At 45.8% G+C, this 26,693-nt stretch overlaps 1 protein-coding gene across 5 annotated transcripts in view; it reads left to right on the top strand.

Annotated features, from left to right (window-relative positions):
- Window positions 1–458: 458 nt before the first annotated feature.
- Window positions 459–26,693, top strand: part of IRSp53 (Insulin receptor substrate 53 kDa) — a 234,108-nt gene continuing 207,873 nt past the window's right edge. For 4 of the 5 annotated variants that reach the window (XM_050173608.3, XM_050173609.3, XM_050173607.3 and 1 more), the window contains exon 1: window positions 460–875. In XM_050173608.3, the coding sequence (XP_050029565.1) occupies window positions 828–875 (48 nt within the window). In that variant the 5' untranslated portion in view covers window positions 460–827. Of the gene's footprint in view, window positions 876–26,693 lie in introns of all 5 variants that reach the window. The other variant, XM_050173611.3, reaches the window with a different exon arrangement.

The raw sequence follows: 26,693 nt of genomic DNA, 5'->3' as shown, positions 1-26,693 counted from the left end.
AGTGGTTATTGCGCTGCTGAGTTCTAGGTGCCGTGTTCGACCCCGGACGCGGTGGCCGCATTTCGATAGTGCGAAATACAGAAACCTTTGTATACTTGGATTTAATCAAGCATTAAATAACCCTAGCTGGTCAAAATTATTCCGGAGTCCTCCACTACGGCGTGACTCATATTCAAATTGTGTGTATTAGCACGTGAGACTTTTAGACTGTTCTAGGTGAGGGAACGTGTTAGGAAGATGCTACGACGAGCACGCGATAGCAGACGACGCACGCGCGGGCGGGGGAGAGAGAACAGCAGCAGACGACGAAAACGAAAGCGCGTCTACTTTCGGAAAGCCGCAGCTGCGAACCGCGCCGCCGCTCCCGGAAGTGACGCAGCGGCATCGCTTTCCCATTGGACGGATGAGTTGAGAGCAGACGCGCTTGTCTCTTCCTCTCGCCAGCATCGGTATGCGATTCTGGCCAGCGCCTTTCCAGCGCTTGTCGGTCGCGGTTGTTCTACGGGCAGCGTGCGCTTCACCGGGGAAGGAAAGATAGGCTCGGGTTCGTCGCTTTCGGAGGATCTTTCGGAGTGAAACGCAGCGCCGGGCTCAGCGTGCACGTTACCGGGTGCGTCGTTGCGTTGTCGTCGGTGTTTAACGCCGCTGCAGGCCTTCGTAGCGTAAATTGTTTTCATTGCGCGGCTGCCAGAAGCGCGATGATGCAGACTGCTCAGAACGTGTGTCGACGCAGCGTATGATAAGTGTTTTTCGTCGTGGTGACGTGTGCCCTTGTGTCGTGCGCGGAGGATTATTCCGAGGGCCCCCGATCAGCGAGCGGAACAACCATGGCGGAGTACGAGGAAATGGTGCGACTTGTCGATGGCGCCTACAAGGTGAGCTTGCAATTTGCTCATGAAGAGGCGGCGATATGCCGCTGTCACTCTTCGTCTGTTCGGTTGGCGTTAAGACGCGACATTTTTCTCTCACTCTCAATGTTCTTTTTTTTTTTTCCATATACCAGCTGCACCGATAGCTGTCTGCACAACGTGAGATCCTTTGGGCGAATACAACTGCCACTTCCTCTCGAAGCTTTGTAATTGGCACAACGGAGACAGGTGCTGCTTGCGCGTTCAACTGCTCACAAAAAAAAAAAGGAAGAAAAGAGGCTGGTGGACAATGTGGGGCATAACGCGATTGTTGATCATTTTTTCCGAACTACGCAATGAAGGCTACCCTGCTCGAACGCAAATGTATTACTCTTGAGAAGCCACGCTGTGGCGATGCGCTCGAATCGCAACAAACTTGTTAACACATCTTCGGGAAGGGGAGGACGGTAGAGATTGAAGGCTGAGGAGCTTTTTCTCAAACGCAACCCCACTTGCCACAAACCTGATTTCACTTTCTCCTGGATGCGTTCCCTCCACAGGGATGCCAGATGAGAGGGGAGGAAGGCACCTCTTCTGTTTCCCACTTGTAAGCCACCAAGCGATTCCGACTGTTCTGCCAGGATTTGTTTGCCTTAACGGGCAAATGGCCATCAGCGCTACCCCCCCTCCCCCCAGCCCCCACCTCCAACTTCCACGGTCATCTTGCTTCTGATTGCCGAGTATTCTGCCGAGTATTCCGAGAATTCGCCACAGTAGAGTTGCTCTACTGCTTACGCGCATTTATTTCAGACGTGGAGTACACTAGCTGAATGATGTCACTGCTTTTTTTTCCTTGACATTACTTATTAAGGCGATGTTGGCACCAAGTGATGTTTCCGACTACTCGTCCACACAGGAGCATAATCGAAACATGCGTATCACACGTCATATGCCATCAAAGAAGTAGAAAAAACTCATCTTAAGGTGACACAAATGCAACAAATACTCAGCGCACAACATGTCGCGCAAGTAAACACAGCTTCAAATGTCACAAACGCAGCAGGCATACGTAAAACACAAAATGTCACTAAAGAGGGAAACGTCTACGTGTACATTACTGCTTCAAAACGAAAAACAACGTATGATGTCATTGTATCCAGACAAAACCATTCGCTTATTTCCTAATATTTGTCGACGTCATCAGTGACGGCCGAACAACTCTTTCAGAGGTGCAACAAGTGCAGCTCTTCAAGTAGCTGCTGACCACGTTAAAACTCTTGGCTCGTCACTGAATGTGTTCGGTGGCGAAAATTTTATGGGCTGTGTTGATACGTATCCAGGCTTTCAAAAAGTATGCCGGTAATTGCTCCGCCCGACCGACTCTCGCTAGGTATAGCCCGCCGCGTTTCATCCATCCAGAGCCCGATGCCACGCTGAGACCCGTCCACACTGTAAAACAATTTACATCCCTAAATGATAACAAGGGCGTAAATTATTTTACAGGGAACCTCTTCGACACATCTTCTTGAAGTGAATCTACTAAACGTTCCAGATAACAAACAGAATCCAGTGAACGAAGAGAAGGGGAAACCCCATTTTTGTTCTCCACAATCATCATCTAATTCTTATCTCCACTGCAATTATCCCCTGTCTCGCGCTAGTTGTTTCCAAAGTGCGCTTGCAAATTTTCCAATTTCATCACCCCACCTAATTTTATGCCGTCCTCCACTGCGCTTCCCTTCCCCTGGTACCCATTCAGTAACTGTAATAGTCCATCGTTTATCCACCCTACGCATTACATGGTCTGCCCAGCTCCATTCTATTTTCTCTTATTGCCAACTTGAATAACGGCCATCGTCGTTTGCTCTCTAATCCACACCGCCACAATCAAATGAAGCCAAAAGATAACGAAGCCAGGGAAAAGCACACGGATATCGTTTGTAGCTTTCATTGAAGTATACAAATGATGAGGCAAAGGAAAATGAAAATGGACGAAAAAAAACGACTAACCGCCGGTGGGATCCAAACCACCAACCTCCCCATTACGTGCGACCGTTCCATTAACAGTTTTATAACGCGGCGGCTGTTCCCACGTTCACAGTCTTCGGCATTTATGTGTTTACAAGATATATAGCTATGGGAGTGTTAGCCAGCACTGCTGAATGCCGCGACTGGGAATGTAGAGCATTCTTTTGGCCGACGGTGTCACGTATCACGTGCACTTTTTTTTTAGAGCAGACAAATGACTTTTATTTAAAGAGTATTTCAGGGGAATACTTTCAATTTTTTTTAATTGCCTGCGGCAAATAGCGCGATTCTAGTCTGTGAGCTGATCAACTCGAAGAGGCGGACATTACTTGGACAAAAAAGTGAAATGCATAATCGACTAATTGACAATAAATTGTTAATTAAGCTTCTGACTAATTACCTTATAGCACATAACGCAATTTACAAATTCTGGTGGATGAGACTGCAAGGCATATGCGGTTGAAAAGAATATGCGCCGTCGACCTTGCGATAAAAACGCACTTTAGTTACACTTACTTTCTTAACAAAACGGCGTTTTATGCATTGAAGTACAAAAATAACGGGAATGCCAGTGCATTCCTCCGCAAAATTCGAGAATTAATCTGTCGTAGCTAATGTCATTCCGAGAATACGTTCCAAGTGGATCCGCCTTGCGAGCTCCCCGTCTAGAATCTGTAAATTGAAATATGCCCCATAAGGCCATTATAGCTAATAACTTTATTAGTGATCTTTTGTTAATTAGTCGACGATGCACTTAAATTTTCGGCGCAAGTAATGTCCACCTCTTCGAGTAGACCAGCTCACGAACTGGAATCGTAGTACGTGCCTCAGGCAATTAAAGAAAGAGAGAAGAAATTGAAAGTGTTCGATGAAACACCGGGTATATTTGCGTCATACAGAATCCACACGTCACTTAAGAGTTTCACGAGGAGCCCGATCACTTTCCTCTTAAATCTCCAGTGTATTGACAAGCACGGACACACAAGCGTGTTCAGCGCCTCGATGCTGGAATGATTCGACCGAATATATTGCGCTCCGCAGCCGAGTGCACGACACGTTATATTTATAAGTGCCTTTTATCATTAAATATTTTACAGCGTTAGTCAGTGACTAACTTAATGTGGTGTTTTGTGTGTTTGCACATAGCTGCCTTGTATTTACATATCCTACTCGTTTGTAATGGGAGGTCCCCTGTACAGTCTGTTGACTATGGGACCTCTCTTCCTCTGTATGTATGTATAATCCCCATTTGTAACCTTATTATTGTGCACAATAAAGAACTCTCTAATACTCCAGCAAATGGTGTTCGATACATCACCGTGACTCCTTCAGCGACGTGGCGAGTCCGATCAAGCATATTATATAGCCTTGCGTAAAGCGCTACCTTTGCCAGAGAGAGAGAGAGAGAGAGAGAGAGAGAGGATATAAGGAAGGCAGGGATGTCAACCAGTCATAAGTGTGGTTGGCTACCCCACCGTGGGGGAATGGAGAAGGGTAAGAGAGAGAGGAGGGAGAGAAAGGGTAAAGAGACGTGCGCAGATAGTCATTGAGTTACCTTGCCAGAGTAGCCGTGGCAGCGGTGGCGTAGTGGCAGCGGTGGCGTAGGTGGCAGCGGTGGCGTAGAGGTAGAACACCCGCCTCGCGTGCAAGAGGTCCGTGGTTCGAATCCCGGTGCCGCGCAATTTTCCACCGGATTAAAAAAAAAAAAAAAAAAATCCGCGTGTTGATAAAATTGCATAAACAGGCCTGGAATGTGGCCTGATGCCGGTGACCAGAACCGGTAACACACTCCCTCACCAGAGCAGGATTGGCCACCCTGGTGCAGTACTTGGCCACAACCTCCTATATGAACACAACAATCAAACCCCGGCCCTCAGTCCCCAGCAGCTGCGAAGCAACTGACCACGGCGGCGGTCAGACCTGCGACGCTGCAGAGGGTGCTAAGAATCCCTGGCTCCGGACAGGCCGCCATTGGAATATGAACCTGGCAACGTTTAACGCAAGAACATTATCTAGTGAGGCGAGTCTAGCAGTGCTATTGGAAGAATTAGAGGGCAGTAAATGGGATATAATAGGGCTCAGTGAAGTTAGGAGGCCAAAAGAAGCATATACAGTGTTAAGGAGCGGGCACGTCCTGTGCTACCGGGGCTTAGCGGAGAGACGAGAACTAGGAGTCGGATTCCTGATTAATAAGAATATAGCTGGTAACATACAGGAATTCTATAGCATTAACGAGAGGGTGGCATGTCTTGTTGTGAAACTTAATAAGAGGTACAAAATGAAGGTTGTACAGGTCTACGCCCCTACATCCAGTCATGATGACCAGGAAGTCGAAAGCTTCTACGAAGACGTGGAATCGGCGATGGGTAGAGTGAAAACAAAATACACTATACTGATGGGCGATTTCAATGCCAAGGTAGGCAAGAAGCATGCTGGAGACAAGGCAGTGGGGGAATATGGCATAGGCACTAGGAATAGCAGGGGGGAGGTATTAGTAGAGTTTGCAGAACAGAATAATATGAGGATAATGAATACCTTCTTCCGCAAGCGGAATAACCGAAAGTGGACATGGAGGAGCCCGAACGGCGAGACTAGAAATGAAATAGATTTCATACTCTGCGCTAACCCTGGCATCATACAAGATGTGGACGTGCTCGGTAAGGTGCGCTGCAGTGACCACAGGATGGTAAGAACTCGAATTAGCCTAGACCTGAGGAGGGAACGGAGGAAACTGGTACATAAGAAGCCGATCAATGAGTTAGCGCTAAGAGGGAAAATAGAGGAATTCCAGATCAAGCTACAGAACAGGTATTCGGCTTTAAGCCACGAAGAGGATCTTAGTGTTGAAGCAATGAACGACAATCTTGTGGGCATCATTAAGGAGTGTGCAATAGAAGTCGGTGGTAACTCCGTTAGACAGGATACCAGTAAGCTATCGCAGGAGACGAAAGATCTGATCAAGAAACGCCAATGTATGAAAGCCTCTAACCCTACAGCTAGAATAGAACTGGCAGAACTTTCGAAGTTAATCAACAAGCGTAAGACAGCTGACATAAGGAAGCATAACATGGATAGAATTGAACAAGCTCTCAGGAACGGAGGAAGCCTAAAAGCAGTGAAGAAGAAACTAGGAATTGGCAAGAATCAGATGTATGCGCTAAGAGACAAAGCCGGCAATATCATTACTAATATGGATGAGATAGTTCAAGTGGCTGAGGAGTTCTATAGAGATTTATACAGTACGAGTGGCACCCACGATGATAATGGAAGAGAGAATAATCTAGAGGAATTCGATATCCCAGAAGTAACGCCGGAAGAAGTAAAGAAAGCCTTGGGAGCTATGCAAAGGGGGAAGGCAGCTGGGGAGGATCAGGTAACAGCAGATTTGCTGAAGGATGGTGGGCAGATTGTTCTAGAAAAACTGGCCAGCCTCTATACGCAATGCCTCAAGACCTCGAGCGTACCGCAATCTTGGAAGAACGCTAACATAATCCTAATCCATAAGAAAGGCGACGCCAAAGACTTGAAAAATTATAGACCGATCAGCTTACTGTCCGTTGCCTACAAAGTATTTACTAAGGTAATTGCAAATAGAATCCGGAACACCTTAGACTTCCGTCAACCAAAGGACCAAGCAGGATTCCGTAAAGGCTACTCAACAATAGATCATATTCACACTATCAATCGGGTGATAGAGAAATGTGCGGAATATAACCAACCATTATATATAGCTTTCATTGATTACGAGAAAGCGTTTGATTCAGTCGAAACCTCAGCAGTCATGGAGGCATTGCGGAATCAGGGTGTAGACGAGCCGTATGTAAAAATACTGAAAGATATCTATAGCGGCTCCACAGCCACTGTACTCCTCCATAAAGAAAGCAACAAAATCCCAATAAAGAAAGGCGTCAGGCAGGGAGATACGATCTCTCCAATGCTATTCACAGCGTGTTTACAGGAGGTATTCAGAGACCTGGATTGGGAAGAATTGGGGATAAGAGTAAATGGAGAATATCTTAGTAACTTGCGCTTCGCTGATGATATTGCCTTGCTTAGTAACTCAGGGGACCAACTGCAATGCATGCTCACTGATCTGGAGAGGCAGAGCAGAAGGGTGGGACTAAAAATGAATCTGCAGAAAACTAAAGTAATGTTTAACAGTCTCGGAAGGGAACAGCAGTTTACGATAGGTAGCGAGGCACTGGAAGTGGTAAGAGAATACATCTACTTAGGACAGGTAGTGACTGCTGATCCAGATCATGAGAGTGAAATAATCAGAAGAATAAGAATGGGCTGGGGTGCGTTTGGCAGGCATTCACAGATCATGAACAGCAGGTTGCCATTATCCCTCAAGAGAAAAGTGTATAACAGCTGTGTCTTACCAGTACTCACGTACGGGGCAGAAACCTGGAGGCTTACGAAAAGGGTTCTACTTAAATTGAGGACGACGCAACGAGCTATGGAAAGAAAAATGATAGGTGTAACGTTAAGGGATAAGAAAAGAGCAGATTGGGTGAGGGAACAAACGCGAGTTAATGACATCTTAGTTGAAATCAAGAAAAAGAAATGGGCATGGGCAGGACATGTAATGAGGAGGGAAGATAACCGATGGTCATTAAGGGTTACGGACTGGATTCCGAGGGAAGGGAAGCGTAGCAGGGGGCGACAGAAAGTTAGGTGGGCAGATGAGATTAGGAAGTTTGGAGGGTCAACATGGCCACAATTAGTACATGACCGGGGTAGTTGGAGAAGTATGGGAGAGGCCTTTGCCCTGCAGTGGGCGTAATCAGGATGATGGTGGTGATGGTGCCAGAGTAGCCCTCTTCCCCGGCGGAGCAGAAACAGTTCAGAGCGTGAACGTTTAACGAGGCCGAATGTCCGACGGGAATGCCCAGCGGGTCGCACGGGCGGCGAGACTAAATGTCCACCATCGGACATTCCGTCATCGTTGGACATTCAGGCAGCAAGCGGAAAGAGAAGGAAGCGTTCTTTCTTTTTATTCCGTTTTTTTTTGGGGGGGGGTGGGGCGTGACAAGCCAGGAGGGGTTCGTACTTCACAATCGGCGCCGCTTTCTGCAAACTTTACTGCAAGTCGGCTTCAATGCGAGCTCTAACACGGAGCCCGCTGGGCGCTGAGGCTACGAGACGTCACGGCTGCGTCGACGTACGCAAAAAAAGAAAATCGTTTCTAACGGTGTTTCATTTTCTAACGTTTCTTCTTTCTTTTTTTGTTTGTTTGTTTGTCGTGCAGTCTTGAAACACCTTCGAACGCGGGCACCGTATTGCAGCTCCCATTGAGCCCGCGTCTACACGTACACTCTTAAACAAATGTACTACATACACCGTTGGGGTGCATATTTGCCACATAACGATAATCGTGTTCTGACTTGCCTGCGTTCCCTTTCTTTAACGCCAGCGAGCCCGGTACTTGCCAGTCACGAACGGCTTGCGCGTTACCAGCGTGACACAGCATTCTCAACAGGAAAGCATAGCGAGCGCCGAATTTTCGAGAAAGGAAACGCAAGCGAGGCAGATGACAATTGTCGTTGTGGGACAAATATACACCCCAAAGGGTGCAACCGTTTGAAGAGTGAATGCGGCGACTGGACTGTTAACTGCCGGACTGCGCCCCGCAAAAACGTGCTGGCGGTGTATATATAGGCTTGCGAAAAAGAGGCGTCGTGTTAAAAGGAAGCTTTAGCTCGGGTGCTCCTATCTAAATACATGTAAAAGGAGAATTCGTTTTCTCGGCAACCACAGCACCAAATTTGACGAGGTACGTTGCATTTAAAAGAAAACCTTAAAATCTAGTGACTGTTCGTTTCAAATTTTTTATTTAGATCGTCAATTTTTTATCAAAGATTGGCGAAAATCAAACATTTTGAAGAAACGAAACTATCAAGTTAGAACTCTGTAACTCAGCAAGAAAAAATTATATCTGAATTCTGTGAATTGCCTCTGATAGTAAATCTAAAGCGGACAAAATTGGTATTTAAACATTATTCTCAAAAAATTAAGTAATGTGCAAATGCAGCTTTTGCAAAACCCTTGTATCCAACGTAACAAATTCACGTAATATATAAATTGACCTATCTAATTTGTTCTCTTTGAGTGAGCTAATGAATACCGTTGACAGAACCGCTATATCTGCTTTTGATGGAGAGCTATGAATTTGTAAACTTGGTGCATATATTTTTTTCGAACGTACGAATGTTTGAAAATTCCTTCAATGAAATTCAGGTACTAAATCGAAATTCCGCTTCGAACAGTCACTAGAATTTAACTTTCTCTCTCAAATGCAGCAAATTTCATTAAAATTGGTCCTTGGGTTATCTCAGAAAAGTGTTTTTGCGTCTTACATGCATTTGAATAGGCCGCGTCGGAGTTGGACCCGAGCTAAGGCTTCCTCTTAATAGCGCGTGCGGCACACCCTGACTCACCTTCGAGGCATTCGCGCCGAGGTGTGTGCCTAGGAAACGTTGGACGTGGGTGGGACGCTGGTGGAGAGGGAGAGCAAAGATAACGGAAGGCAGACCGTCCTCCTCCCCGTGTGTACGCACTTCCCTCACGCGCGAAAGTGCAAACACGACTCACGCTTGCGAAACCGATGCGGTCCAGCATTTTACACTTTCTGCCTTTTAACTTCCTCGTTCTCTTCTCTTTCGTTTTTCTCTTCCTTTTTTCTTGTTACTTGCCTTTTCAACGTCAATGTTAGAAACGAGATCTGCAGCTACGTCTACCCTCTCCCGCCATTTTTTTCTGCCTCGTCCGAATAAACAAACGCTCAAGCCATGCTCGCGGACATCTTTCCGTGGGAATGAAGGCTAAAGCTCGCCGCGCAAGTATAAAGGCGCGCCTGAAAGTAGTCCCGACATTCTCATTCACTTTACATTAAGCCGTGGAAGATAAAACGTAAATGCGTGCTGTACCGCGACTGCGGAGTAAGACGAAAATAGAACGCTCGAGGGTCAAGTTTGACCGATTTCACTCTCTTCTTTTCGGCGTTAGGGCAAATGCGAAACCTTCGCACGTAGTGGAAGCTACTTTGATTCAGTGTCTGCTTTCAAGAAGCCTCAAGCGCTGTCAACCTCTGCCGGACTACTTGGCGGAGTAGCGCGTGCGCAAAAGATCCGTTCCAGCGACTTCGCTTTAATTTGCTACGGAAAGTTATGCGCCAGCACAATGTGTATTACTCTGTCGCGCCAGGTGTTGTATAGTCCGGTGCTAGAAACGTCTTCGGAACAAGGGTTAATCAGGAAAAAGAAAAAAAAAAAGAGAAGGAGCGAAATTTTAATGTAGCTAACGCGCGCGTTCTGATAGTGAAATCTGCGGTCTGTTACTTCGTTTTTTGTTTCCTCTGGCAGAATCAATAAATCAGAATGTCTATTGAGTTCATGAAAATGTCAAAAGAGGTGGCATATTAACATTCTGAAAAGGGTCCTAATCTCGACGAGTATAACGGGACCTTGGTTATTTACTAAAACAGTGAAAAAGAAATGCATGCAAGGAAAACAAGTAAACGTAAAAAAGAATACATAGACAGAATTAGAAACGCGATGAAATCAATGTAACTCTGCAATGCAAGAAAAAAGGAACATTGAAAAGAGTTAAGTGGTGCAACAACAAATATAGTGAAACGTGCATCTAAGTATACGCAACAATAGAATATGCAAACAGCAAAAATTTGTAGAGGACAATGCCAAATAACTTAAGTCACACAATCTTATAGAAGTTCGAATAGGAACAACAACCAAAAGAAGCTTAAAAGGCAGCAAAAGGAATTGTCATCTAGAATAAATGATGTATGGGCACTGCCGAACAGAGAAAAGAGTGGTGACAGTTTCAACATTAATGAAGTGTTTGAAAACTCAATCATTATTACTATACCTCTGATTTTTGTTGTTAAATATGTGTTGTGGGAGCCGGAAGTTCTATTCTCCTTTTTTCATTTTCTTTTCGTTTGTATTATTTATTATTTTATTTCGTTTTTATTGTTTATTATTACGTGGAATCGGCGATGGGTAAAGTCAAAACAAAATACAGTATACTGATGGGCGATTTCAATGCCAGGGTAGGCAAGAAGCAGGCCGGAGACAAGTCAGTGGGGGAATATGGCATAGGCTCTAGGAATAGCAGAGGAGAGTTATTAGTAGAGTTTGCAGAACAGAATAATATGCGGATAATGAATACCTTTTTCCGCAAGCGGGTTAGCCGAAAGTGGACGTGGAGGAGCCCGAATGGTGAGACTAGAAATGAAATCGACTTCATACTCTGCGCGAACCCTGGCATCATTCAAGATGTAGACGTGCTCGGCAAGGTACGCTGCAGTGACCACAGGATGGTAAGAACTCGAATTAGCCTAGACTTGAGGAGGGAACGAAAGAAACTGGTACACAAGAAGCCAATCAATGAGTTAGCGGTAAGAGGGAAACTAGAGGAATTCCGGATCAAGCTACAGAACAGGTATTCGGCTTTAACCCTGGAAGAGGACCATAGTGTTGAAGCAATGAACGACAATCTTATGGGCATCATTAAGGAGTGCGCAATAGAAGTCGGTGGTAACGCCGTTAAACAGGAAACCGGTAGGCTATCGCAAGAGACGAAAGATCTGATTAAGAAACGCCAATGCATGAAAGCCTCTAACCCTACAGCTAGAATAGAACTGGCAGAACTTTCTAAGTTAATCAACAAGCGTAAGACAGCGGACATAAGGAACTATAATATGTATAGAATTGGAACAGGCTCTCAGGAACGGAGGAAGCCTAAAAGCAGTAAAGAAGAAACTAGGAATAGGCAAGAATCAGATGTGTGCGTTAAGAGACAAAGCCGGCAATATCGTTACTAATATGGATGAGATAGTTCAAGTGGCTGAAGAGTTTTATAGAGATTTATACAGTACCAGTAACACCCACGACGATAAGGTGAGAGAGAATAGTCTAGAGGAACTTGAAATCCCACAAGTAGCACCGGAAGAGGTAAAGAACGGCTTGGGAGCTATGCAAAGGGGGAAGGCAGCTGGGGAGGATCAGGTAACAGCAGATTTGTTGAAGGATGGCGGGAACACTGTCCTAGAAAGGTTGGCCGCCCTATATACACAATGCCTCATGACCTCGAACGTGCCGGAATCTTGGAAGAACGCTAACATAATCCTAATCCATAAGAAAGGGGACGCCAAAGACTTGAAAAATTATAGACCGATCAGCTTACTGTCCGTTGCCTACAAAGTATTTACTAATGTAATCGCAAATAGAATCAGGAATACCTTAGACTTCTGTCAACCAAAGGACCAGGCAGGATTCCGTAAAGGCTACTCAACAATAGACCATATTCACACTATCAATCAGGTGATAGAGAAATGTGCGGAATATAACCAACCCTTATATATAGCCTTCATTGATTACGAAAAAGCATTTGATTCAGTCGAAACCTCAGCAGTCATGGAGGCACTACGGAATCAGGGTGTAGATGAGCCATATGTAAAGATACTGGAAGCTATCTATAGCGGTTCCACAGCCACCGTAATCCTCCACAAAGAAAGCAACAAAATCCCAATAAAGAAAGGCGTCAGACAGGGAGATACGATATCTCCAATGCTATTCACAGCATGTTTACAGGAGGTATTCAGAGACCTGGAGTGGGAAGAACTGGGGATAAAAGTTGATGGAGAATACCTTAGCAACTTGCGATTCGCTGATGATATTGCCTTGCTTAGTAACTCAGGAGACCAATTGCAATGCATGCTCACTGACCTGGAGAGGCAAAGCAGAAGGGTGGGTCTGAAAATTAATCTACAGAAAACTAAAGTAATGTTTAACAGTCTCGGAAGAGAACAGCAGTTTACGATAGGTAGCGAGGCACTGGAAGTGGTAAGGGAATACATCTACTTAGGGCAGGTAGTGACCACGGATCCGGATCATGAGACTGAAATAACCAGAAGAATAAGAATGGGCTGGGGTGCGTTTGGCAGGCATTCTCAAATCATGAACAGCAGGTTGCCACTATCCCTCAAGAGGAAAGTGTATAACAGCTGTGTCTTACCAGTACTCACCTACGGGGCAGAAACCTGGAGGCTTGCGAAAAGGGTTCTGCTGAAATTGAGGACGACGCAACGAGCCATGGAAAGAAGAATCATAGGTGTAACGTTAAAGGATAAGAAAAGAGCAGATTGGGTGAGGGAACAAACGCGGGTAAATGACATCTTAGTTGAAATCAAGAAAAAGAAATGGGCATGGGCCGGACATGTGATGAGGAGGGAAGATAACCGATGGTCATTAAGGGTTACGGACTGGATTCCAAGGGAAGGGAAGCGTAGTAGGGGGCGGCAGAAAGTTAGGTGGGCGGATGACATTAAGACGTTTGCAGGGACAACATGGCCACAATTAGTAAATGACCGGGGTAGTTGGAGAAGTATGGGAGAGGCCTTTGCCCTGCAGTGGGCGTAACTAGGCTGATGATGATGATGATGATGATGATGATGATGATGATGATGAATGTTGTCATTACCATGGCGCTAGCAACTTTTTGCGAGACGACAAATTTGGCGCCCGCCGAGTTTAAGCGAGTAAATACGGGAGCAGGAAAGCGCCGCTGTCGTAGCTTTTGAAGTACGAACTATAGTAAGCTCCGCATTGAAGGTCGCGAAGTCGATTCACGAAAATGTCAGTTTAATACTCGCGTATAGGCATAGGAACTTGCAGTGAAATCTCGCATTCGTGTATTAAACATAGGGCAGTGTTGGTTACGCGAAGAGAGAGAGAGAGAGAGGTGATCGCTACATAATGCGACGAAAGGAGCACTTCGCTCTTGGTCACCTGAGACGAAGCATCTGAACGCTTTAAACGTTTGGTATACCGAATATAAAGCATAAGAAGCCTATGGAAACAAACAAAAAATATTATTTCTTGTTTTATAATAAAATGCAGAAGTGATAAGGCAAAGAGACCTTGATTGCTCGTCGTAAATAACGTTACCGCATACCACTATTTTCTGCTTTGAAGAGTGGCGAGTCGAAGGGCCAATCAAGCTGACTATAGATCAGCTTTTTACCTCCCAACCTTTCATTTATCATTTGCTCTCTCTCTCTCTTTCTATTTTCAAATAAACTTTGAATAAACTTTATAAGGGATCTAAAAGTGGACGCAAAACTACTTGCCGACGATGAGATCCTTAACCAGCGTCCTCGGTATTTCGCGTGCGATGCTCTTACTCATTGAGATACGGTGGCATTTGTTGTCACGTGGGTATCCTCGCGCATTCGCCTATATGTACGGTATAGATTTGACTTTGAGAGTGCTAACCAGCGCCACCCGTAGCCATGGCGGTGAATGGTGCCCCTAGATTCCGCTCCTTCTCGTTCACCGAATATATATGATACGAGCGACAAATCGGGATCACTACAAATTTTTACGCACAAACGGATATAATATAAAAAAGATAAAGAAAAATAGACGGCAGACGGGCGTTCGTCTGTCATCTCTCTCTCTATTTTTTTTAACCTGACCACTCGAGGGTTTCTTTGATACACGAATTGATCGTGACCTCACAGTAACTCGGCCAAAGAGCCGCGACTCGCACACAGGGAGAAAAAAGTCCGAAACGAGAATTCGTAAACCCTCGTGTACATGCGTCCGGTGCGCGTTGTTTCTAAAACCGTGGATCGGTCGAAATGCAACCCGGGGGGCCTATTCCACGGCGTCTCTCGCACCTGCTGTGTTTCATCGGAACGTTGAACTTGGTTAATTAATTATTTAATCGAGGGATCTAAGCTACAGAAGGGTTAACTGCTGGGCTAGTTGGTGATCTTGCACACTGAAAAGAATTTGTGCCAGAAAACAACACACACAAGAAAGACGACGAAACAGCGCCCGTGGTGTCGTCGGCTTTCTTGTGTGTGTTGTTTTTTGGCGCAAAATCTTTGCCCAACCCTGCTAAGAAGGTCAAGCGTCTGCAACGATGAAGACGAAGACCCAACGCTAAACCCTTAATGGACCAAACAGTTCTCTCTCTCTCTCTCTCTCAGTATGCAAGATCTAAGCTACGCTTGCTCTTTTCGACCTCTCACTGCATGGTTAGGTCAGGTCACTCGACTAACGCTAGATAGGGTTAATAAATGATTGGTGGAACCAGCCGTCGTCCTTGGCAGGGGACATGAATTGATGATGATGATGATAATGATGATGATGATGATGATGATGATGATGAAAAAATCACCTTATGTCGCACAAAGCGAAGCACGCACGTGAACCGCCTCGTCGAAGTGCACTAACAATACTCCAAAGTTTGCAGTTCAAGCGTTTGCGCAACGATCGCTGTTAGGGCATGTGTAAATGCCCTTTAATTTAGTGCGCGGTCGCCTCGATTTGTGGGGGACTCATTAATCGAATGATACGGCATGCTTTCGCATATTCTTGCATCGTGCAACCGTATCTTTCTCGCGTGCTTTCTCTCTTCTCCGTGCTATTTCGAACGCTTTGTAATGAATGCGTCTCTTATCCCCGAAATAGTTTGCTGCGATTTGACAATTAAGAGTACATCAAAATCGCTCATCGTTGGTGTCATTGTCGCAGTGCTTTTTTTTTTCCTGATGGAAGTGTAACGTTTATTATATATATATATATATATATATATATATATATATATATATATATATATATATATATATATATATATATATATATATATATATATATATATCAATGAAGCGTTGATCACAGAATTCGGCAATGAAATAGTTCAAATAGAAGCACGTAGAAAAAAATGACGACTTTACTGACATTTCGGCTGTGTGACCGGCTTCGTCGGAGTGGAAGAGGGCCAGTCCGACGCGTGCTATGTGTGTGTGCGTGTGTGTGTTTGTGACACGAACCCTTAGTTAATGAATACTGCGAAAGTTAATTGCTTGCTGACTATTTTTGTATTTCAAATACCTACCTGGACATTGCGGTTTGTCGGGCCACTAATGTCCCTCCCTTCAGCTCATCCAACCTGTACAGGTCCTGCAGCGGCCACGCGCTCATCAGACTTTTTCATTCCGTTTGAAATATTAAAAAAAGAAAAGAAAAGCGCCCGGTATATATAGAATAACTCGGTTCTGAACTACGCCTACATAATCCACTAACCTTCGTGAACAGTTGGAGATAGATTAATTTTCAAGAGTAAAAAAAAATTGCAAAAACATTGGTTGCATGCGCGGACGATTTCATTTTATTGCTTTTGACACGTTGGTCACAGCGAGCCTCTGACTAGGCGAGAACCGTAGCCGTACTACAAATGACATGAGCGTTTTCTTCTTCTTTATTTCCTTTCTTTATTATTTTTTTGGGGGGGGTGGGGGTTCTGTTTAAGTTTGTGCAGTGAATAGCTCTCCGTTGAAGGGCAAAGGTTGAAGCTGACAGGCGCATTTAATAACATCTGCAAGTATTATCACCGAAAGCCTAAACGTTTTCCTTTTTTTCCTTTCTTTTTTTTTGCGTGACCCTCTAGACAGTTGTCGCAAAGCCAAAGTAACTACAGATATAACGACATCGTAACGAAAAGAGGTACGAAAGCTGCTGCGGTCCGCTCGAAGCTGTCCTGGCAGAATCACGGTACTTGTTTATCTATGTCCTTGTACAAGCTGCCATCTGAGAAAAGAAGAAAGACAAAACATTTCAATGGCAGGCGGAGAGCGGGAAAATAGCGATTGCACGGTTAACTGTGGCGGACAAAGTGGGATGCATATGTAATTGCAACGAGCTCTCGTGAGACCGGTTATCTTATCGCTGCAAAAATAAAAGAAAAACGGTACCGATTGTGACGATAAACCCTTAAGCGAAGGTGAGGCAGCTTTGTTGCTCCGTGTGTTTAGCGAAGTGAACGCGAACTCGTGCGTCTTATCTGTATTGTTATCGATTCTGAACAAAACAAGAGAAGCAGCAATTGCAAAATATTTGGGTTGGTAGAATCACGTGTATAACTGATGAATCTTCCTTTTTCTTTTTTTTTATCAAGAGAAGCCACAGATTTCCCTTTGTGCAACGAAGTGGCAGGTAGTACACGTGGCCATCAAGTGGTTAGCCCTGAAATAAGAACTGGATATACATGCGGCCTGCGTTGTCTAAACATTGCGCAGAGTAATCTAAATATTCTCCACAAAAGCAAGATTGCTTTTCTATTTTTTAGCCCGGAATGTACAGCTTTTGCTTATTACTTCGTGCACGAGTTTCGGCAGGTCGCCGAGCTGGTTAATACTATTGCGTAAAAAGGTTGTTAAACAGAAACCTGGCGCTTATTGCTGCATGATTACGAGGCTGTCTTGCGCTAAGCGATTATACTCACACGGAGGGGGTTCATCGAGGTATGGTGCTTTCTTTAACTGCATTTTTTTACTGAAAAATTCAGGCAGCTTTTGTACTTACGACTATGCTATTCTGATGTTTCAGACACCTGCTGGTGTAATATTGCGAATGATTGCCGTTTGTAAGGTGTTTCTCTGTAGAAAACGCCCTTTCTCGCGAGATATCATCAAGATCATGCCGCTTGTTTTGTATTACAGACAAAAACTTTAATTTTGCATCTTACCGTAGACGTGGGCTAATTGGGATCCAATAAGTAACTATCAATTTATTCGAGCAGTCGAGTGCGCGCGCGTGGCGTAGTAAATTAAATATAGCAAAAATGTAGAAAAATAAAGAACAAAGAAAAGTGAACATTTATACACAAAACGAAAAGTTACACACGCATATGCTGCGAGGAACAACAAGATCTATAATGCTCTCCATTTGGATCCTGTGATGTCAACTGCTCGGAATGTTTGTGCCTCGTTATGCCAGGCCGCTAGCCTAGGGCAATAGTCTGCCATCTTGTTCGCATCGCACAGCCCCACTCGCCCTACAAACGACTTGCGCATTCCAGGAACGTATCACAAGGAAACCGTGTATTCGTCAACCAGTATGTCAAATTACGTGCGCGCTTGTGTGAGAAATTTTAATAAGGTGGAAAGGTTGGACGAGCAAGCGAAAACCTCGGGATGCTATACTACAGGTTTAATATATAAGGAGAGATCAAAGGACCGGAGAAAACAATAAAAAAGTAGGTAAACGGATTCACTTGCACAAAAAACTCGGAAGGGGGCAAGCAGTCGGCATCACGATATGAACTAAATGGAGGTTTATGGCGTCCTCAATAAACAATATAGTATCCGTCCCTGGTCCGTTTGACTGCACCACAGATACGGATAGCATTTTGTTTATTGACGGTGCCATAAACCTCTATTTTGTTCCTTTCGTGATGCTCACTGCTTGCCCCCTTCTCAGTTGTTTGTGCGAGTGAATCCGTCTACCTTCTTTTCTATTGTTTTCTCCGGCCCTTTGATCTCTCGTTATATATTGAACCTGTAGCATAGCATTCCGAGGTTTTCGCTTGCTCGTCCAACCTTTCCGCCTTATTAAGATTTCTCACACAAGCGCGCAGGTATTTTGACATACTGGTTGACGAATACACGGTTTCCTTGTGATACGTTCCTGGAATGCGCAAGTCGTTTGTAGGGCGAGTGAGGCTATGCGATGCGAATAACATAAGATGACAGACTATTGCCCTAGGCTAGCGGCCTGGCATAACGAGGCACCAGCATTCTGAGTAGCATTGTGTGCCTTGTATTAGTGCACATTTTTCAATCTTTTACTATGTCGCGTGCGCGGTTCCAATTGCTATAATAAACTGAGATTTATCTAATAAATACCCAAGTAGCCCATGACTAGGGATCAGATGCAATATTAATAATTGTTTAATGCGAAATCATCATATGCCCCATTTCGCGAAAATCCGTCGGCGTCGGTGTAACCGAGCGATGGTACTAAAAATGGCCGACGGCGCAAAGACTAAAAAAAGAAGAACACGGTAAAAAATGCTCGGGTTGGCATCAAAATTGTCAGGTAGGTTCCTGTAAACAAAGTTAATTAACGGCGTTGAAAATAAAATTTGCTACATTTCTGTCTGTGTGGGAATGTGACCCGGGCCCGGGGATTACTAGACGATCGCGCTTCCCCGCCGCCATGGCGGTTCCGCGGTTCCGGCTGAGTAAAGGCGTGCCTATAGGGCGTGCGCAATCGCACACGTCACGTCGCAGCCGTCTGGTTGACTGGGGCTGTGGCCTAGTGCGCGCGTCATTGGGCACGTGACGGCGCAGCCAATGGGGAGGAGGTGGCGCCACGTCACGAATGTACGAAGTGTACAAAGCGTCGCTGCCTCCCGCGCGGCACTTGCTCTTAGGTTTTGACCGGTGCTGTGTCTACTGCGATGCGCTGCCACAAGCAACGCTCTTAAAACGGTTGCACCCTTTGGGGTGTATATTTGTCCCACAACAATAATCGTCATTTGCCTTGCTTGTGTTTCCTTTCTTGAAAACTCGGCGCTCGCTACTTTGCTGTCGAGAATGCTGCGTCAACTGATAACGCGCATGCCTTTCGTGACGGGAAGCACCGGGCTCGCAGCGTTAAAGAAAGGAAACGCGGGCAAGACAGATGACGATTATTGTTGTGGGACAAGATACGCCCCAAAGGGTGTAAATTTTTCTAAGCGTGAATGGTCCTGTCAGTCGACCTCATCCTACCACCGCCGACATCACCGCAACCGTTACGACGCGGAGATTACACGTGTCCATGTGTGTGCGATATTGGAGTTGCTTTGAGCATATTAATTATTGCAGCTACTGTGATGTCTCCGTATATTTATTAACTGCTTAGAAAGCATCCATTCATTCAAATTTTGTTTGGCGTATTGGCAGTTCCAATCGTGTAATCAATCAATCCTGGCTCAACTAATATTTCTACTTAAGTGTTCCTTTATACTGTTACGTAGTCTGCGATCTTCTCCAGTTACACGACCCGATGTGGTGGCTAGGGTGTTCAGCTGCCGAGCACGATGTCGAGGGTTCGATCTCCTGCCACTACGGCCGCATTCCGATGGGGACGGAATGCAAGGAAGCTCGGGTATCATGCTCCGGAAGCACGCTAAGAAAAAAGAAAGAAAAAAACAGGTAGTCGTCATTAATCCGGAACACTTACACTGAGACGGCTTTCATAAACTTCCGTGCAGTTTCGGGACAGTTAAACGCGACAATCTTTAGTCGCCTCCGGCGAAGGCTTATTCGGCGCGACACGTACTACCTGAGCCGCGTTCTTAGCAAGAGCGGATTGCATCAGCCCTTCGTGCAGGTTACGCTAACCTATAACGTTCTGACGTCACCACTGAAACGGCACGATTCGTCGCTCGGCATTCGTCCACGCTGCCTCATTCCCGGGTCCTTGAACTCGTCTCTGTCCCTCATCGCGTACAACGCGCACTCGAAAGCGGGCATTGGAGTGATCGATTGATTTCCTTTGTTCTTTAGCCCGCTTTTTGTATTTTTGTTCCTTCTCGGGGGGCAACATTTTGGTCGGAATGTTTTTGCGCAGGTAGGCGGCGCCTATGCTTTCGCTTGTGATTGATGTGCCGTAACCACCTGCCTCGCTGGTTCGGTGGCTCTAGCCTGTCGTCGCTAAATGAAAGGTCGCGGGTTCGGCTAGTGACCGTTCTTACGATGCAGGAACAGCGCGAACCCTCTCTTTGAGGCCCTCCTAAATTATATGGCTCTTAGGAAGTATTGTTGACGCTGTTTCGTTCGTTTTTCGCCTTTCTTTAGCATAGCTACTAACTAGATTGCATTCCGGATAAACAAAACGGAAATGCCAGATAAACGGGACGAGGATAGCAACGTTGCTTCGCCAGCTCTAGGAGCAATATTTAGAAACTTCGTCGAAACGGAACGCTTCTTTTTAGTGAACGCCGGTTGAACGGAAGAGGAACCAACGCTTCACCTGCCTCGTCGGCTGTACTGCTTCATATGACACAGCAGTATGTCGAAAAAGCATGTCAAATGATGGTGCCAAGTACTCAAGAAAACCCAAACCATCAGCGATTTGCGCTGTCTTGGCGACTGGAACTGCTCTGCGGCGTTCAAGTTGCTCAATCGCCTAATTTTCGCGTTTCTTTGTGCACCGTGATGGCGGCAGTCAAATATCAAATAAGCGAGATCGCATGAACAAGCGCATTGTGCGAAAGAAGTTGTGATATTCGAAGAAAAGTGCAATAACGTATTTTTTTTCAACCCAGTCAAACCAAAACACTCGATGATTTTGAAATCAAACGATATCTCATTATTTCTTTCATCCTTCGCATAAACGAAACTTCTGATAAACGGAACTCTATTTTCTGTCCTTTCGAAGTGGCGCTTAAGCGGAGTCTACTGCGTAACCTGGCAACCAATGAACCGGCGTGTAATACTCTGTATTTAGGTTATAGTGTTTCTTAAACGGTTATGCTCTTTCCTTATTTGTAAGTTTGCCATTGCATAGTCATCAACCTTTGCTAACTAATGTATACAATATCTAGATATTGGACTACGTTGTTCTGGCTACTTTCATGCTGCTTCATTTCGCATCGCATTCTATAGCACTTGTCCTTAGTTTCTTTTATAAAACCAAATATATTTCTCGACATTAACCACGTCGCTGTTAAGTGCACGTTGTACACGTGAGTTGTGTTTGAGGAGGCCCTTTGATAGCCTCGTGAAACTTTGGGACCACCAAATGCCATCGTCCCACATATCGTCTCTGTAAAAGCACACGGGCGAACTAGGGCTCACATTTAAGTGGGCGTACTAAAACCCTAGTGGATGCCTGCACGAAAACACTTCCTGCCCCTAGGTAAATTTACCTGCTGCGTTAAATGTTTCATTTTAAGTGAAGGCAAGTCGATCGCGCAGAATGGTGTCGAGAAAAGGCGGAGGTAAAACTTTTTATGTTCGCGCAACGACTCCATCTATGACGGGTTACCATTCCTAGCTGGAAGCGCTTCGTTTTGGGGTAAAGGGGTAAAAAGAATCGTTCTTTCATAAGTGGCCTCGAGTGATCAAAAGTGATCCGGAACTCCCCTATACTGAGGCATGTAGAATAGTCCAGGCGCAGGTCTGAGGTTTAGAACCAAGCTTAAAATGATGAAATCCTTATCAGTTTAGCACATTTATGTGCCGTTCCGTTCCGAACACCTCTTCCCTCTTCAGCCAAAACCTCAATTTTGCGTCATCTAGCAAAGGTGTCGTTATTGTTTCCACATGATCATACTCTCAAAGTGTATAACTACGCTTTGACAATAATCGATGGTAAAAGGTCAAAGCTTTTCCCACTTTCACTGTCATAACTTACTAATTAGAGATCACATCTTGCACCGAATCGTGCAAAATAATCGTCAATCGTTGTATTCTTGTATAAACATTCATATATCGGTCATCTTCTTTCTTCCACGAGAAGGTTGAATACATGTAACTGTTACTTTATTAGAAGTTAACTTGTGCATATGAGCCCATGCCAGTTCCGCTTGATTATCCGTTCCTCACAAAAGTCGGCCGCACTGCACATTTCGTATCAGGGTAATTAACGTTATTCAGTGTGAGCCACGAAAGAAATAATTACATAAAGCTCAGGAACGACAGAAGGGCCAACAATAGCACTACGAAATGGTACTATATAAACAATGCCGCTAAAAAATTTATAAACAGCAGGCTGAAATCGACGAATATATACACTTAGTACGTTCGTTGTTCTTCAGTGTAATTATACCTCGACGCAATGAAGCTCGCAAGATTTACTTTCAGCGTCGTACAATCCTAGTGTCCATCATGTTCATCAACTGTAGCTGCCCCGCCAGGTTCGTTCCCTACACCGGGCGAAACGCAATCTATCCCTCAGTATATACACTAAAGCGAGTGGCCACGTAGCATATAGCCCGCTATCTCTTCCAAAATGAAACACCGCTTTCTGAATACCGATAAGCCGAAGAAAAGCCCGCGGTTATACCGCTATATACACCAAGAGCCACTTTTCTCCAACCGCGAAAGCGCAGCGAACAGTATATATGACGAGCCCGTCTTCTTCTCCGATACTTTACTTCTTTCCCACCGTGACGTTTTCCCTCTCTTCACTCGACACCCCGTTTCCTACGTTCAAAGGATATATATATATATATATATATATATATATATATATATATATATACGTGCTTCGAAACAAGAAGTCGAGGATATCTGCCAGCCAAACTAAATAAAAATAAACCGTCGAACCGGCTGTATATTCGTCCACCAACCGCTTCCCGAAACACTGGCAGCATTGTCTCTGGCTCTCACGTCTCTCTCTCTCTCTCTCTCTCGCAGGGACGTGCTTTGCAATCCGAACGTTTCCTTCATCTATCATCCGGCGTAAGCCGGGCAGTCGGGCTGTCCGCCGGGTGTAAGCGAGAAGGGGGGACGACGGAGAGTTGTGCCGGGGAATCGGCGTGACTCCGCATTTTGCGCCGGCTCTTCGTTTTTTGTTGTTTCATCGGCGATCTGTGAGCCGGTGCCTTTTCCCGGTGAATATAGCACACGGCGCGGAGACGGTGGTATATAGTGGCGGTCGCAATGCGGCGCGGCACGGGAAGAATACCGCCCGGCGCGTTAGATATGCTCGGACAGCCGGCGTATAATTGGACGAAACCGCGCGCTAGCGCTTCTCTCCCGATCCAACATGGCGGCCGAACCACTCGCGGGGGAAGAGAGGGTAAGGGCGAAGGTGTGCTGAAGGAGGGAGAGGACGTTCTTTGACGTCCTCGGGACGATGTCTGCTGGCAGGCGAACGAACTATCGTTCATTGTTCGAGGGCACCAGGGGGGCAGATCACCCCGTCTCTGGAGCCCCCCCCCTCTTCCTCTTCCCCCCGCCAGCCCCCGCCTCCCCTAGCTCTCTCTCCCCCCGAAAAATGCACCCCCTCACCCCCCTTCGCTCCCAGCACTACCGTCACAGCAACGCGGGCGGTCTCTCAGCAGTACCATTTCGCCGCCGTTCACTGACTTCTCGCAGACAACGAGGCAAGAACAGATGAGAATTATACCTTGCGTACCAAAAAAAATAAAATAAAGTAGAGAAAGCGCGAAAGCGAGATGGGCAGAGAAAGAAAGAAAGGAAGTCGTCGACGTTCGGGAGGAGGCGAAGAAGATTAAACCGCCGGCGCATTATAATTTCAATTTGGTGCGCTGTCCCGCACGCCTGTCACCGTCGAGCACAAAAGAAGCCAGCAAGGGAGCACGTGTATAGGGGACTTTCGCAGTGAGAAACGAACTTGTGTTCGATCGCTGTTCGCGCGTGAAAGTGCGTCCTCCGTTTTATCGCAAGTTTTCTGCTTCTTCTTTCTTTTTTTCTTTTTTTGTCCCTCGCGCTAGCTCGGTATATCCGATGGTGGTGGCGGTTGATGCACAAGTGTAGCGTTCCCGGGCCCCCGATCGAGACAGTTACACTGGAAGCATAGCGCGGCAAGGACGATCGACAAAAACGAGACGGGACAAGCGCTAACTTTCATGTCCTTTCCTTTAGCAGAATCAGTTGCGTATAGATGCACCTCTCCCGCAATAAACGCTGTGTTGAAAGTTAGCGCTTGTCCCGTCTCGCCTTTGTCGATCGTCCTTCGCGTGCTATGCTTCCAGTGTAACCATGTATTACCAACCAGCCCAAGCCTTTTGAAGATCGAGGCAGTTTCACTTGCGGCCGATGCCCGTGGGCGTCTGTCGTCTGCTACAGGCTGCCCCGATGGCCACCTCCCGATGTCGCTGTAGCGTCGAGACAGCACAATGCATCGGCGGGCTAGTTGGTGCGAATCCATAATTACTTTGTTCAGCGCAGAACAACGGACCCAAGAAACACGACAGGACAAGCGGACAATGATACAGTCATTGGGGTCACTGCATTAGTGTGCCTTCTTTAACCTTGTGCAGTGCTGAATGTGGTTTTTTTTTAAATTCTGTCACATGAGTGCGCTCTTGCGAACGGGTATTGTGGTGGTTCCTGGACATCGTGCTCACTGCGCATGCTCCTCTAGTTTCTGCTCTCTATAAAGGAGTGACGCAATAGAACGATGTCAGTTGAGAGTAGCGTCTTGTCCTGTCGTCTTTCTTGTGTCCGTTGTTTTTCGCTAAACAAAGTAATTATGGAAGCATCGAGACACCCTGTCGACAAGTGCCGAACAGAGAAAGTGGCTGGCAGCAGGGGGAAGGGAAGGCTGCGAGTTCGCGTGAGGCGACACCATCTCCTCTCCCGAAGTTTATGCTGTCTCGTTATCGTTGGTGGTGCCTGAAAAACATGGCGGTCTTGTTTTTGTGCTGGAATTTTGTTTGCCACCCGGCAGCCAAACGAGTGCCAGTATGTATACGGCTGTAATTACAGATCGCTTGGAGAGGTCTTCGTCGTGCAGTGGGCATAAATAACATGGTCAAAAATAACGTACAGCGCGAAGGACAAGGACTGCGAAGACGACATGCACAGCGCTGACTTCCAACAATATTTAATTGCGTTGCCACATCGTGTGTATATATACAAGGGCATGCGCAGAAAATGAAAGGCAGTCAGACTGCCTTTCATTTTCATTTCATTTCATTTCATTTCACACGATGTGGCAACGCAAATAAATATTGGAAGTCAGCGCTGTGTATGTCGTCTTCGCAGTCCTTGTCCTTCGCGCTGTACGTTATTTTTGATCATGAATTACCAACTAGCTCAAGCAACCACCCTAGTTCACTTCATAAATAACAAGATGATGACGACCACGTCATGTAATATTGAGGTTGTAGAAGCTCTACCCGCGCTTTCTCGCATATTTATTTATTTATTAGTGCCTCAAAGGCCCTGGTCAAGGTATTACCTGAGCGATAAGTCATTATTATCAGTGAAGTGTGGACTCTATGGCAGCCTCAAAATCATGTGGGTCGAAGCGGTGCCAGGCGTCGGCGGGAAGAGCATTCTAGTGCCGGTCAGTCTTCGCAAAAAAAAAAAAAGGGAATGAAGATGCGTGGGGTAGTCTGGACCAGGGGTACGGTACATATATCTTGCGTCACTTACGCGGCACGCTGGAAGGTGAGCTGCAGGAGGATGGCTGAAGTACCAGGAGAGGAATGAAAAAAAAAATATGTGATAAAGGCACATTTCTAGATATCTAGTTCACATATTCCTGCCTCGAATTAAGTGATTGAACATTGAACGACGGCGCACATGGCAAGTGCGACAGATAACCGCCACGGTGCGCTTTTATAGCGGCTACGGCGTTGCGCCGCTAAGCACGCGAAGTCGCGGATTCGAATCCCTGCCGGCAACGGCAACATTCCGACGAGGGGCGAACTGCGAGAATGCGTACTTGGATTTAGGAGGGTGGCTGTTTAAGCGAGTTGGGCGACACATAATCGCAAGTGTACAGCGCGAAGGTTAGCCATGGCCAGTGGAGTCCTGGAATGAGAACACCACCCACTCAACCTCAAGAGCAACGACCTCGATAGTCCCTATAAATGCGCTCTCTCTCTCTCTCTCTCTCTAGACGTGGCTGAGGCGAGCGACTTTCCGGGAAAAAAAGATATACGGAATCCCAACAGTCGACGAAATTATGTTCTGTCGATTCCGGTTTCTCATAAAATAAGCATTCGTTGGACCAAGGCATGTATAAGCCTTTCTGTTCAAGTCAGGTTTTCACTGCAGGAGTATTACTGCTCAGTTTGGAAGTAGGAAAAAAATAGATTTTGTCGACGATTTCACTAACGTCCTTTTAACTCTCTTCAGTATATTTTGTCCCTGACCTCCAGTGTATATTAAGCGATTCATAGGTATAGAAAGCATGGTCGAAACAAGGACGACATAAGAGACAAGTAAATTCGGCGCATTGGTAATAAAACTTGTAAGTTGGTAGTCCGCCCTTGTCCTTGTCACAAGTCTCATGCGGCGTTTAAAGTTGA

Source organism: Dermacentor andersoni, chromosome 8, assembly GCF_023375885.2.
Source record: "Dermacentor andersoni chromosome 8, qqDerAnde1_hic_scaffold, whole genome shotgun sequence".
NCBI lineage: Eukaryota > Metazoa > Arthropoda > Arachnida > Ixodida > Ixodidae > Dermacentor > Dermacentor andersoni.
Note: the sequence above shows the minus strand (reverse complement) of the source record. Positions and strands in the feature narration are given on the sequence as shown.